The sequence below is a fragment of the Aquarana catesbeiana genome, linkage group LG05, assembly GCF_042186555.1.
Source record: "Aquarana catesbeiana isolate 2022-GZ linkage group LG05, ASM4218655v1, whole genome shotgun sequence".
Classification (NCBI taxonomy): domain Eukaryota; kingdom Metazoa; phylum Chordata; class Amphibia; order Anura; family Ranidae; genus Aquarana; species Aquarana catesbeiana.
Genome location: NC_133328.1, coordinates 110,064,680 through 110,080,129, shown reverse-complemented (window position 1 = coordinate 110,080,129; position 15,450 = coordinate 110,064,680). Strand labels below are relative to the sequence as shown.

The 15,450-nt window shown below is 43.0% G+C and overlaps 1 protein-coding gene across 2 annotated transcripts in view; it reads right to left on the bottom strand.

Moving 5' to 3' along the window:
• Window positions 1–633: 633 nt before the first annotated feature.
• Window positions 634–15,450, bottom strand: part of POLR1F (RNA polymerase I subunit F) — a 40,310-nt gene continuing 25,493 nt past the window's right edge. For both annotated transcript variants that reach the window (XM_073630063.1, XM_073630064.1), the window contains 3 exons: window positions 13,042–13,183; window positions 5,856–6,061; window positions 634–2,750 (listed from right to left, as the gene is read on the bottom strand). In XM_073630063.1, the coding sequence (XP_073486164.1) occupies window positions 1,817–2,750; window positions 5,856–6,061; window positions 13,042–13,183 (1,282 nt within the window). In that variant the 3' untranslated portion in view covers window positions 634–1,816. The remainder of the gene's footprint in view (window positions 2,751–5,855; window positions 6,062–13,041; window positions 13,184–15,450) is intronic.

Below are 15,450 nucleotides of genomic sequence, written 5' to 3'. Positions count from 1 at the left end.
CTATCTTGTTTGTAACCCAGGGACCGCCTGTACATTGATTGGATGGTGGAAGACAGCAGAGGTTCACACTATTCACTAAACTATGTGGAAAATTCCCTTGCAGAGTGAACAGCATATTTGCCTTTAGACAATCAACTGCAAGTGCTCAATCACACCTGGCAGCTGTATAGGTCATCCCTACTGTCAGTTCTGCTGGACCACTTGCCCTGCATGTAAAGGTGAAGAAAACTAGCAGCGGATGTAGAAATGGTAGAGGTGCTTTTGAAGCTTTTTTGCAGAAAAAGGGATCAATGAGCCCCTGGTGGAGCAGATTTCCAAAGTGTTGAGAAACCATTCTGTAATTCCCAGCCCACCCCACAAGCTCCTGTTACTGCATGCCTAGTACACATGGGCCAAATGTCAGACAGCACCGGCAGGTTCAATAGAAACCGGCCGACATTCGGCCACCTGGCCATTCGGGCGGCTTCTGTTGAAGGGGCATGGCCAAAAAAGGTCTGTTGATCGGCTCCTGATCAGCGCTCTCAGCCCATGGCGGGCTGGCCATCCCCCGAACAGAACACAATAGAAGAGCAGGAGAGATCACAGTACTAAAGTACTCAAGTTTTTTTTTTTTTTTCATTCAGCCCTGCTGGGTTGAATGAAAAATATCTACTAGTGCAGGGGTGTCAAACTCAATTTCATCACCGGCCGCATCATCAGTATTGTTGTCCTCAAAGAGTCGGTTGTATCTTGAGCGTAGGGTTCAGGAGTTTGTTACGTACAGAGTTCAGGGGTGCGCTACGCAAAGTGTGCAATACTAACCCGAGCTTCCCCTCCAAAGCTTCCTTGCTCTCTCTTACCTGGCCCGGCTCTACCTGTGTATTCGGCTCTAGTAGCTCCCTGTGTAGGCGGCTTTGCCTCACCTTGCAGGAAAATCGTTCCCTTTCAGATTGTGGAGATTTGTCAGACACGGGAGCTGCTGAGAGAAAAGCTGTCCTTGTAAACACAGAAGCCTTCTGTGTTTACAAGTGACAGCAGGAAGCAGAGGGTGAGAGCTGGAGGTGGCGGAATGGAATTCCACCACGCTCCAGCTGCAAAACTGGGTGTGAGGGACACATGACAAGTCCTGGCGGGCCTTGTGTTTGACATGTGTGTACTATTGTGTAAAAGGCTTTAACTCCCTAAAAGGCCTGATAATCCTTTAATTATCTTGAAGGGAAGCTGTTTTCTTGTCTATTGCAAGATCTTTTAATGGCACCAGATTAATTATGCAGGGTGCCACAGCAATAAGTCTGTCTATGGCCACTTTAATTACAGAATGAACACAAGTGGAGTCTGGACCCCTACAGGCTCATTCAACAAGACAGAGGATGGTTCAAAGCACAGTAACTAATCAGAATTCATCCATCTTGGCCATTAATTCAGAAAAGTGAATTTTGAGGTTGCTATGCATTCCTGCACATCACTATTTCTCTTTGAAGTGCCTGAATAAGCAAGTTTAATAACAAAAGAGTCTACGCCACTAATGATCTTTCATAACAAGAAAATGCTTATCATCTGAGGAGCAGTGTTGACTGTGAAAATGCCACGTTACATGCCCCATGTAACCAACAGTGGGGGGGACGGGATAAAAATAATCATGCAGAATTCTTGATTCTCTCACACAAATGACAAATATTGAAATAAAAGTTCATATTAAATAATTCAAAAATGTTCATAATAAGAATATGCATTCTAATTGATATTTTTTAAAATTTTGTTGACACCATTCAGTTAGCATTAAAATATATATTCGATAAGAAAATAGAATTTTACAAATGTCTCAAATCTGAAAAATTTATTCTTTCCGTTTCTTTTTGGCTTTTGGTTCTGCAAACTCCTGGCTGTCAGCAAGCAAAAAACTTCTGTCCACAGCAAGGTAAGCACCATCATCACTTGCAGCTAACACATTATCACAATGTTTCCTTTTGTGCTTCTTCAGCTTCGGGGCCTCTTGTTGGATTGTGAGGTTATCAAGCGGAGATTCCTGTGACGCAAAGTCTGTTCCACCATTAGTGGATTCTAGAGTGGAGTCCTCAATGACAGAAGATAGTTTGTGTTTTTTCTTGTGTTTCTTTTTCATTTTTTCTAGAAAAGTTCCAGCTTCTGCCCCCAAGTCCTCCGACAGGCTACTCTCTGTAAAGGTTGGCCCTTCTGTTATTCCATTCTGCAAACTTTGAGTAAGGCCTTGATCGGAATTATCCTTACGTTTCTTTTTCTTTGACTTTCTAAGCTGTTCTTCACTAGAAGGAACCAAAGTTTCAATGTCATGGCTCAATATACTGCTTTCTTCAACTTTGATGTTATTATTGTCAATGTCAACACTAGGCAGGCTATCGTGATGTTTTTTCTTTTTGCGTCCTTTGTTAGAAATATTATTAACCAATTGGAATAAGCTTTGCTCAGCCGAAATATTCTCCATGGGGGCATCGACCTCAGCAGTGTCAGTCTGAGAATTTAGTTCCTGATATTTTCTCTTTTTGGATTTTTTCTTAGGGATTTCTTCCAGAGTTGTGTTGGTCTCAGCTGAACCCTCTGGATTTCCGGGAACATTATGTAGAAGTGTTTCCTGAAAGGCACGTTTCTTGGCTTTTTTCTTTGGAGTACCTTCAGGGATCACATTCGGCTCAGTGTTAGCACCACCTTCTGCAACTCTCTCACTATCAGAAGAAACTTCACCAATCTGTTCCTTAGTTGCCTCATTTAACCTTTCTATTGTATCAGTTTCCATTCTGTAAAAACAAGAGAACAAAAAAAAAAAACTTACATTATAACACCGACTCACTTTTTAAAATATATTTCTTGTATTAAAAAGCTTTTTACATATTCAGAATGCTCAGAAGTGTTCAATCCCTTTCAAACATTTTTTTTTTTTTTTTTTTGCAAGTTTATGAATTTTAGGTATGTTTGCATTCTATTATCATATATGCATGTGGTGGTGTGGAGTAACAGCAACTATAAACAAAAAAATAAATGTGAAAAACTGAAAAAAGTGCAAAATATCCAGCAACACATGGGGTAGATTAGGAGCCCTTTCACACTGAGCCGCCCCAGGCGTCGGTGGTAAAATGCTGCTATTTTTAGCGACGCTTTACCAACGTTTTTGCGGCGCTATTCGGCCGATATCGGGTGCTTTTAACCCCCGCTAGCGGCCGAAAAAGGGTTAAAACCACTCGCAAAGCACTGCTACAGCTGCGCTTTGCCAGCGGTTCAACGGCGCTGCCCACTGATTTCAATGGGCAGGGGTGCTTTAGGAGCGGTTAGGCCACCGCTCCAAAGGAGCTGCTGGCAGGACTTTTTCTGACACCCTGCCAGCGCACCACTCCAGCGTGAAAGCCCTCGGGCTTTCACACTGGAGTGAATGGAGCAGCTGTTTCAGGGCACTTTGTAGGTGCTATTTTTAACGCTATAGCGCCTGCAAAGTGCCTCAGTGTGAAAGGGGTCTTACTAAAACTAGAGTGCATAATCTGGTGCAGCTGTGCATGATAGCCAATCAACTTCTAACTTCAGCTTGTTCAAATTAATTTTTTTTTTGTTTTTTTTTTTGTGGTAAAACACAAAATGGTCTTGAAGTGAACCTGTGCATTGCCTATGCAAAGCAAATCAGCAGTTTTACTTTAAGGCCACCCATCTTAGCAGCACATACTCCCTTTACCCATTGCTCCCTCACTCCTCTATGCAGCAGCCAGGAGCAAAAAAATAAGTAAATAAAATCTAGCAATGCTTTACCATGAGCTTTATACCGACAAAGGGCTTTCCAATAAAAGATCTGCTCAATCACTTAAGGGGCTCTGAAAGTTACAATCTGTGCTTGATTAGCTGCAGTGAAGGGCAGGAGAGACACTGGGGGGTCCAATAGACTCCCAATATCTTCCAAAAGTATACTTGTTACCTGCCCATGCTACCAAGTTATACAATATAAAAAAAAAAAAAAAAAAAAAAAACACACACCATATAAAGTGCTCAGCATAGGGTTTACACATGTGTGTAAACATCAATTGTGCAATACATGTGAGGTATTGTAAATGCCAGAGTGAGAGCTATAATTAAAAGCCCATAAATTCATAGTCAACTCCAAACAAACGGGAAAGGCTTTAAGTATGGCGTACAAAAAATTTTTGCACCATGGTTTTTGCAATTTTAAGGCTTGACATGTTTGGTACCTATTTATTCAACGCAACCTGATCTTTTATCTATTTTAAGCAAACATTAACATGAAATAATTTTAGGCTTGAAGACTAGATAAAACCCCAAATTATTTTACTTTTCTTAACGCAGAGACTCTGGAGAATAAAATGGCGATAGATACAATTTTCTGTCTCGCACGTGATTAGTGCAATGGTTTAACAAGCATACAATTTCAGTAAGAGACACACTAGCATTAATTTCTTTGGTCAAATACAAAAGATGACGTTGCACTGGATAATAAGATGCCCCCTCTGAAGCCTTAAAACTGAGGGATTCTATGAAACAACAAACTTTGGCATCCAAAATGTTTATATGTAGGTTCTGTGTATCTGTGTTCAAAAAAGGGGGGAGGTTTAATTGCTTGGGTTCACCTTTATAATTTTTTTTACTTATGTGTTAGCATGTTTATCTTGACAGGTTCTCTTTGAGACATCATAGATCTATTGGACCCCTGATGTCACCCCCTGCATTCCGCTGAAGCTAATAAAGTTCTGATCACCAGAGAAAATTACAGTCAAAATCCTCATTACTTCCGGGTTCTTACTAGGTAGGGGAGATTACCAAAATGACGTTTGCTAGTCTACCACCCCTCTGCCCAGCAACACTCACCATGCAGGTCCTGGGCCCATTGGTGAGACAGCAGAGCCCAGAAAACATGGAGGAGGTAGCAATATACTGGGGGTCTATGAAAGCGGTCGGGCAGCTGTACAGCCACCAAAACGCTTCCTCCTGAAATTCCATCTGTCAGATTTACACACACACACACTGGAGTTTGCGTAAAACCCCCTCCTACCAACAATATACGACACAGGTTAGTGGCAGTAAAATGGTTAAACACCATTTCACATGAGGATAACTAGAAAATTATCTCAAGCATTTCTTGCACATTGCAAGGGAAAAAAAAAATCACTTATGGGAAGGAACAAACTTTGCAAGTAAGCATTTTGATAAGTTAAAGTCAGTAACATGGTTTCTTTAACGTTATGAATTTTTACAAATCTTTTAAAATGAGGAGTGCTATACTTGTCTAGAAATTGACAACACAAATCTAATAAGGTTGAAGTGAACTATTTTGATTATAAAAAGTGCAAAAGTTTTCATTTTTAAAACGCATCCAATTCGCATATCAAGTGAATCAAGCCTTAGTGCCTTCATCTGAGATGAATCCCTATTCTACATATACTGTAAAAACGTAGAGAGGCATTTGTTCCCATTACCCAGGCTATGCTTTATTTATATTGGAAACTGCAGAGAAAGAAAGTTATGATATAAATCCATTTTTCTTTATAAAGGGCGCTGGACAACATCCAGGCTTTGTATGTGGAATCCACAGGTAGGCAGCTTTAAAAATCAGGAAGCGTGAGTGTGCAGAGCTGACCAGATAGTCATATTTAGGTTTGTGAAGGATTTGTCACTGCCAGGTCAGAACTTTGTTATAGGTTAGTGAATATAGGTGGTTTGAAAAGTCCTGAAATTGTCTTCGGGGAGTGGACTGAGCCTCGTGTGCCTTACTGATAATAAACCCTTACAAGTGCTCCGCTTAGCAATTCATCAATTGCTTGTGTGGCTCCAGGACATCACAGCAAAAGGCTGATAGTATTACAAATTTTGAAAGATGGCTAGACTGGCAGCAGTTACACATAACTCACTTCTTGTCCATCTTTCCACGAATGCAAAAGACACCGACAGCATCCGAATCTAATCGGAACACTTCAAACTCCATTTGATCTCCAATCTTCACTCCGACATGCTGCCAAGCTTCAATAGGCATCTTAAAGGGCTTTGGTATAGAGGCATTGAAGCAGCCATGAATCAGACAGCCAATATGACTAGGGGCCACATTATTGACAACACCCTAAAAAAAAAAAAAAAAAAAACAAATATAATCAAGATGCAAATTTATAACAAAGGTGACCCAGAGCATAACCAAACCTTAAGGACTCTTGCACACGATATTCCTGTTTGAGCGCCTACTTTTTCAGACTATGTATTTTCGCACACATGCGTTTGCGCATTTTTCATGCACATTTTTGCACATGCCCAGAAACTTGTTCCCGGATTGACCATGTCAATGGACAAATCTGTGTGTATTTGTGCACATGAGGTGTAAATTACTGACCAAAAATGCAAATCTTTCTATTTTTCTTTTGCATAGGCACATTACAATTAATGGGCTGCATTTTAGCTTAGTAAAAAAATAAGCTGTACTGAGCATTTTCAAGCTGCAGTGTGCAAGAGGCCTTAGATTAAAAGTGAATGTAAAGGCCCTTTTTTTTTCTTTTTAAATAACAAACATGTTATACTTACCTCCTCTGTGCCGATAGTTATGCACAGAGCAGGCTGATCCTCTTCTCAGGTCCCTCTTCGCTGCTCGTAGCCCCTCCCTCCTTTGAGTTCCCCTCAGCCAGCAGCTTGCTACAGGGGGCACCCAAGTCAAGTCAGAGCTCAGTGTATCCATTCAGACACGGAGTCCCAACCGGGCCCCACCCCCTCTCTCCCCTGATTGGCTGACTCACTTTGATTGACGGCTGCAGGAGCCAATGGCACCGCTGCTCTGTCTCAGCAAATCAGGAGGAGTGTCCTGGATGGCTGAGGAGATCATGAACATCGCGAGAGAGAGAGAGAGAGAGAGAGAGAGAGAGAGAGAGAGAGAGAGAGAGAGAGAGAGAGAGAGAGAGAGAGAGAGAGAGAGAGAGAGAGAGAGAGAGAGAGAGAGAGAGAGAGAGAGAGAGAGAAGGGGCTCAGGTAGGCAATTAGGGGGGTTCTGCTACACGCAGAAGGTTTTTTTTTTTATCATAATGCATAATACAAACAAAAAACAAAATTTTTATCATTTTATTCCCACAAATAGAGCTTTCTTTTGGTGGTATTTAATCACCGCTGGGATTTTTATTTTTATGCGCTGATAAAAAAATCAGCACAGACCCCCCTGTCAGAGGAGCAGCCGATTGGCTATCCTCTACTCGCGTCTGACAGAAAAAGCCGATCTTCCTGTTTATACTGTGATCAGCTGTGATTGGACACGGCCGATCGCGTGGTAAAGAGTCTCCGTCAGAGACTCTTTACCTAGATCGTTGTTGCGGTGTGTCAGACTGTCACACTGCAACAACGATCGCCGTGATGTGTGTCCTAGGGGGGCGCAGCGGCTTGTTATCCTGAAAGACTTCATATGACGTCCGGTCAGGATAACACAACCACTTTGCCGACGTCATTTTGCTATATGGCGGGCGGCAAGTGGTTAAGTATGTAAACAGTAAATTTGTATGTGGATTGGGTATGGTGTATTCAAAAATACTTGCAGAAGGATAAAGGCACTGCACTTAGGCCCCCTGCTACTTCATATTCTGTTTAAGGGTTAATGGCTAAGTCTGCAAAAATTGTCTCATGGAATGTGAGAGAACTGAAGTAAAAAAGAGCATCCATATTTCAGTTCCTTAAACAGTCCAAGCCGCATGTCGCCTTCCTGCAAGAGACACATCTAGATGGTAGTAGGGTCCTGGCTATGCGCAGACCCTGGGTCCAAAAATCTTTTTATGCGACTTTTTCTACGTTCGCCAGAGGCGTCTCAATTCTTATCAGCAAGGCCCTGCCATGTACTATACATCAGGTGTTCTCGGATCCAGGGGGTAGATATGTGGCTGTCCTGTTGGATGTGTATCATTACAAAACGTTACTAGTGAATGTATACCTGCCTCCTCCTGTAAATGTTCAAATTTTATATGATTTATTTACCAGATTGGCTCCCTTTGCTCACCTCCCTCTTATATTGATGGGAGATTTCAACGCCATTTTAGATGCGTTGGACTCCTCCAATCCAGGGAGAATGGGTTCTGGTGATCTTATATCCTGGGCCGCAGTGACTGGGTTGACAGAGCTGTGGCGAGCTAGAAATCCATCTCGCAGAGCTTATTCTCATGTCTCACTGACCCACCGCTCGTCGGCCAGGATAGACATGGCGTTTGGGAACCAAGCCTTGTTACCATTTGTGAAGGACACCTACCTGGCGGGGGGTTTATCTGATCATTGTCCTCTGTCCCTTGACCTCAGTCTGTCGACTGGAAGGGGGGCTGGGGGTTGGAGGCTGTCCCCAGGCTGGCTGCAAAATGAGCAGGTATCCGCACGCTTACAGGAGTCTATCGCCTCTTACTGGACAGCTAATGAGAATACAGCGGACCCTCCGTTGGTTTGGGATGCATTTAAGGCAGTGATAAGGGGAGAATGTATTTCTGCGATAAAAGCTGAAAGGGTGGTTCATAACGCTGAGGTTGCCAGACTACAGGAAGATGAGAAGGAATGTGTGGAGAGACATGCTGGCAGTCCTTCTGGGTCTACTTATTTGTCTCTGATGGAGGCTAGGCGTCTTCTCTCCCTGCATTTCTCGGACCAGGCTCATACTGAGTTGGGCCACAGGGCGAACTTAGGGTTTGCAGAAGGCGACAAAAATGGGAAGTTGTGGGCAAGACTGGTGGCAGTTGATAATCAAATAACAAACATCCCCGTAGTTAGAGGGCGGGATGGCAATATGATCACTGACCCCTTATGTATCTTGGATGAATTTGCCTTTTAAAAAAAACTTGTGCCTTTACAACCACTTTAAATGCCACCGTACGTAGCACCTTCAAACTACATAGTTACATAGTGGGTGAGGTTGAAAGGAGTCCATCAAGTCCAAGCTATGTGTGTGATTTATATGTCAGTATTACATTATAAATCCCTGTAATGTTGCGGTCAGATGCTGATCTAATAGTTTTTTGAAACTATCGATGGTCCCAGTTGAGACCACTGCCTGTGGAAGGGAATTCCACATCCTTGCCGCTCTCTGTCCTTTTTTAAACAGAGAGCGCAGTTCATTCATATGGGCCCCCAAACAACCACGCATAGGACTTAAGGTGCTTCAGGAGCCTTGGGGGCGGGGGGGGGGGGTTTGGCCCTGCCTGACTGGAAGAAATACTACCTAGCCGGTCAGTTGGTATTTGTCCATAAATGGTTGACATCTGACGACGGAGATTCAGCAACTGTGGTGGAGGCGGCTCATTTGGGGTCATATGAGACCCTCCGTTTGGCCATTCATAGGGGTGTTGGGTCGGAGCTTCCTTTGACTTTGGCCATGAAGGCCACTATTAAGGCTCGGGGGGAGGCAGTGGTGTTGGCGTGTCCGAGCTACTTGGGTTTCTCACCTCAGACTCCCTTGTGGGGGAATCCCAAGTTGTCTCACTTCTACTCCTTTCAGGACACCATGGTGTGGGTGGTCAAGGGAATTAAATTACTAAAGGACATCACCCAAGATGGCATACTTCTGACTTTTGACCAGCTGAAGACTAAGCATGACCTCCCTAACTTCATATTTCTTCGTCAGTCACATATAAAGAACTGTATAAGAAAAGTCCGGCAGCAATGGCTAAATGCAGAGAGCGTTGGGAGAGTGAAGTCCCTGATATGGATCGGGAGGACTGGGATGACGTGTGGGTGCACCCCTTTAAAAACATTTAGTTTCTGCGAGAGAGACTGACTCATTCAATTTTAAATTTTTACATAGAATTTATTTTACACCGGCCAGATTGGCAGTAATCTACCCATCAGTCTCTTCGGCTTGTTGGAGATGTGACTTTTCACCGGCAGATGCCAAAACATATTTTCTGGGATTGCCCACACATCATGACTTTTTGGGAAGGAGTAATAAAATGTATAGAAGAAATTTTAAAAATACCTATTCCATTATCCATTAGGGTATGCTTGTTGGGCCTAGTGGAGGAGGTGGATCCATCCAGAGCTCTTAGAACTTTACTGAACATTCTATTTTTCTATGGACGAAAAGCCATATTATTGAAATGGAAGAATTCCGCTCCCCCTAGTGTTCCATTTTGGAAGGGGCTGGTGAATTCCATGATACCATATTATAAGGAAACACACTCTAGAGGGTGCGGGAAAAAGTTTGATAAAGTTTGGCAGGCCTGGTTTGGATCGGAGGTAATGGCTGGTTAGTTCTGCCCTAGGTCATTTATGGGGTAAGCAATAGTTATGGGATTGTGATATAATCAAGTACATGAGGAGGGGTGGTAATTAAGGGTAGTTGTGTCCTTTGGATCATAACTTAGCTAAGCATCAACTACGGTGCAGTGCTTTGGGGAGCATAAAAAAACACATACATATAGTTTTACATGGTCTTATTTCAGATGGTCCTCCAGTGGTAAAATAAAGTGAAGCAATTTTTCTTGGGGGTGAACAAAGTAATGGGATGGGCAACTACATAGCAAATGAGGCAAATGAGGTTTAATGTAGAAAAATGTAAAAATGCATTTGGGTGGCAAAGCTATGAATGCGATACACTGGGGGGGGGGGGGCGCTAGGATGGAAAAGGACCTAGGGAACCTAGTAGACGATAGGCTCAGCATTGGCATGCAATGCCAAGCTGCTACTAACAAAGCAAACAGAATATTGGCATGCATTAAAAGGGGGATCAACTCCAGGAGATAAAACGATAATTCTCCCGCTCTACAAGACTCTGGTCCGGCCGCCTCTAGAGTATGCTGTCCAGTTCTGGGCACCAGTCCTCAAGAAGGATGTACTAGAAATGGAGCGAGCACAAAAGGGCAACTAGGCTAATAAAGGGTCTGGAAGATATTAGTTATGAGGAAAGGTTATGAGCACTGAACTTATTCTCTCTGGAGAAGAGACGCTTGAGAGGGGATATGATTTCAATTTATAAATACCGTACTGGTGACACCACAATAGGGATAAGACTTTTTCACGAAAGGGAGTTTAACAAGACACTCATTAAAATAAGAAGAAAAGACGTTTAACATTAAACTACGTAGAGGGTTCTTTACTGTAAGAGCGGCAAGGATATTGAATTCCCTTCCACAGGCAGTGGTCTCAACTGGGACCATCGATAGTTTCAAAAAACTATTAGATCAGCATCTGAATGACCGCAACATTACAGGGATTTATAATGTAATACTGACATATATATCACACACATAGCTTGGACTTGATGGACTCCTTTCAACCTCACCCACTATGTAACTATGTAGTTTGAAGGTGCTACGTACGGTGGCATTTAAAGTGGTTGTAAAGGCACAAGTTTTTTTTAAAAGGCAAAAAAAAAAAAACCCTGTGTGCAGATGCCGCCATCCCCCCCAGCTCCCCCTTAAATCTAGCGATGACCACAGGAACCTTGGCTCTCCAGGGACTCACACTCCTGATTGGTTTTTGTCAATCACAACCAGTGAGCCAATCAGAAGATAGGGGGTGCAGGGCCGAGCAGCGGCTCCGTGTGTGAATGGACACAAAGAGCCACGGCTTGGGAGTACACCTGCTTGGGTGTCCCACAGCAAGCTTCCAGGGTCGCCGGTGGGGGACCCAAGAAGAGGAGGATACGAACTGCTCTGTGCAAAACCACTGCACAGAGCAGGTAAGTATAAATCCGTTTCCTATTTTAAGGTAAAAAAAAAAAAAAAAAAAAAATCAAATTCGGGTTCACCAACACTTTAACTACTTGCCGACCAGCCGCTGTCATACTGCGGCAGGTTGGCTCGGCTGCGCAAAGCGCTGTAGCTGTACGTCGGCCACTTTAAGAGCAATAGCAGGCGCCCGCAATGTCTGCGATCTCTCCACAGAGAGCCACAACGGGGATCTGTCAAACAGATCCCCATTCTGACAAGGAAGTAGAGAGAAATGGTCTGTTCCTAGGGATCAGAAACAGTGATCTCTCTACTCCCTGTCAGTACACTCCCCCCCAGTTAAAAACACCTCCCTAGGGAACACTTAACAAATATGTAGAATACATACTGGCCTAAACTGATGAAAAAATGTGTGAAAAAAAACAAAAAAAAAAAAAAAAAAAAAAACACCACACACATTTTTGGGATATTTATTATAGCAAAAAGTAAAAAATACCTTTTTTTTTTCAAAATTGTCAGCCTTTTTTTGTTTATAGCGCAAAAAACTAAAAACCGCAGAGGTGATCAAATACCACCAAAAGAAAGCTCTATTTGTGGGGAAAAAAAAGGGACATCAATTTTGTTTGTGTACAATGTTGCATGACTGCGCAATTGTCAGTTAAAGCGACGCAGTGCCGTATCGCAAAGAATGCCCTGGTCATTAAGGGGGTAAATCCTTCCAAGGCTGAAGTGGTTAAGGATCTTCCAGGCGGAAGAGGGTCAGGGGGGAGATAGACACTTTGTTGTCCCACTGAAAGCCCAGTGTGTTAATTGAGAACACCAGGTGCTATAGTACTTATGGATGTCTGGAAGCCCAATACCATTATCTGCCTAGGAGAGAGATAAAAAGGAAATGTACAGACTTGTTTTGTCCAGAAAAAAGACCTCATCATGACCCGTATGCAAGTGAAATATCCTTGTGAAACATGGATCAGAAGTGTATAAGATACAAAAGCTGAAGAAGGACATTTGGACCCCAACCAAGTCAGCGTAAGATGGTTAGTCATGCAAGTCAGGATCTTATCTTCTGCAATACAAGTTTAAAATTAACTTCATATAGAGTAGAGGGGTCAGGGTATCTTGACACTCAGATGCTTGAGGCAAGAGCACCTCCTCCTTCAGTTTTTGTACCAGGGCTAGGGGAAGTGTTAAGTGCTTTGGATTTACCATAATTGATTTCATATTTTTTTTGTTTTTAATTATGGTAAATCTGATGATTTTTGTATGACAGGTGCACAGTAAAGGAGAGCTGTGCCATACTAACTGGAGGAGTAGTGATGAAGTGAATAGAGGGCAAATGGTAAAGTAACAATAAGACTCCCGATTTGGGAAAAAAGAAAAAAAAAAAAAAACACAATCTTAGTGGAAAGTCGAGACAAAGTGTGTTGCTGCTTACCACAAGTTTCTCTCCACATTTCGGCTGGAAGATGACAAAGTCGACTTCAATATTTAGGTGAACATATCCTTCATCATCATGTATGTCTGCAAGCTCTCCAACTATTTTTATATTATCATATGCAACTGGAACACCTTCCAATCTTTAAGGGGAAAAAATAAAAAATAGAATTGTCAGTCTTGAATTATAAAAGGGTAGTACTACAGTTCTCAGCACCAAGTGAACAACTCCAAGAAAGTATCATATAATGACCTTTACTTACATATTTTTTTCAAAATCCATGAATTTGATGGTTTGACAATTTGGTCGCGGGCACCAGCAAATGTGACAGTTCAATTACTGGCATGTTGGAAATGCAACCGATTTTTAAAACCATTAAATGGATGGGTTTAGTTGCGCTTTTGAATGCAAGTGTGCATTCCAAGAACGCTCAGATGTCAACAGAGCCCAAGGCTTAATGTACACTGGTCTACATTTCCCACGGCAAAATAGTGCCATGTTTTTTGCGTTTTCTCACGACCCTTGGTCAAAATGTTCTTATCCTTACGAGATTATTCCACATTCAGGAGGGGAAGTTGAAGCTCACCTAAATGCGGCAGCTCCTAAACATTGCTAAAAGCCTATGTGTACATTGACACAGGCTTATGTGAAGTTGAGTTTAGGAGCTTTGGCAAAAAAAAAAACGGCAAAAGCTCCTAAAGTCAAATTTAGGGAGCTGCTAGTGTACATGATGCCTAAGGCCGGCCATACACAGAGCAAATTTCTTCCCTGCAACCATGGGTTGCAGAAAATAAAAATTTGCTTGATTCCTCCCATCAACACAGACAGTGTTGATACAGGAATCACTCCTGCCGGGCTATCGTCTTCTCCCATTCTCTTGCAATTATCGCTAGCAGCTGCTATAGTCTTCTACCAGCGGGGATGGCTTACCCCGCAAGGAAAAAGACAGCGATTATTGCTAGCGGCTATAGCAGCTGCTAGAGATATACACAATCGGGCAGGCGGTTGTACCAAGGTTGAATCGATCAACTTGGTAGATTTAGCCTGCCCACCAATGGTTCGAATCTCGGATTCGAACTGTGTATGGCTGGCCTAAGACCGGCATCAAACACTTGCAGAAATGCAGTGAAGCTCTCATTCATGATGTGCCACATGATTTCTTCTATTAATGGTGGTTAAACGCACATCACACAGGAGCGGTTTTTAAAGCATAACTAAAGGGCAAAACTTTTATTAGTTATGGATAGAGTTGAGAAGGATTAGAACACCTGTCAGGTTTTATTGCTGCCTGTGCTCCTGTTAGGGGGATCCATCCTCTCTAGTTGTCTGTTTAACCACTTGCCTACTGGGCACATTCATCCCCTTCCTGCCCAGGCCAAATTGTTAGCACTGTTGCTCTTTGAATGATAACTGCGCGGTTAAGCAACACTGTACCCAAACAAATGTTTTATCATTTTTTTCAGACAGATGGAGCTTTTGTTGTATTTAAAATGTTTGTAACCCTAAAGAGATTCTGTTCCCTTATAGCAGATTAAACAGCACAGTGCTTGTGCTGTCTAACCTGCCGCTCTCTAAACTGTAAATAAACCTGGCTGATCCTGCCACTTCCTGTGTCCCCCTCTGTGAACTGACCACGTTAATCATGGCTGCTGAGCCCTGAATACTTTGGTCAGTTTACCTGCCTGTCATTCACAGTTCTGTGCTCCTTACACCCTTCCTTTCTGCCAGTCAGCTCCCGTGTCCGTGTAAGCTGTCTCCGCTGCCTCCCTCCTCCCTCCTATCGCCATTCATAGAAAAAAAAAAAAAAAAAAAACACACCTTACTTAGACTTACCGTGACCGTATTTCTACGAGCTTTTCAGGACAGCACATTGGAGAGAGCGCAGCTCCACCTCTTAGACAGGAAACACTGCGTGACAACGCCCCTTTAAAAAGAAGCTGCTTCTACCATGCCGTCAGTTGTTACCGAGAAATCCTCCGACATGCTGGAAAATATAATCAGACAATTACCAGGTCCTATAATTATACTTTACATATGATAACCAAGGGAGGGAAGTAGGCTGCTGTCCTGAAAGGCTCGTAGAAATACCGTCACCGGTAAGTCTAACTAAGGTTTTCTCCCTTCGCCTTTCAGGACAGCACCTTGGAGAGGATAACCGAGAAACTTACTTCAGGGTGGGACTACTGCCTGCAAAACCTTCCTACCAAATGATTGGTACGAGGCAGATAGTAGATCCAAGCGGTAGTGCCTTATAAAGGTCGAAAAACTGGACCATGTGGCAGCCTTGCAGATTTGCTCAGGAGATGCCCCGGCCCTTTCTGCCCATGATGCAGCCACTGCTCGAGTAGAATGAGGTAATACACCTTCCGGAGGTTTCAGACCCAAAGATTTGTATGCCTCTTTAATGGC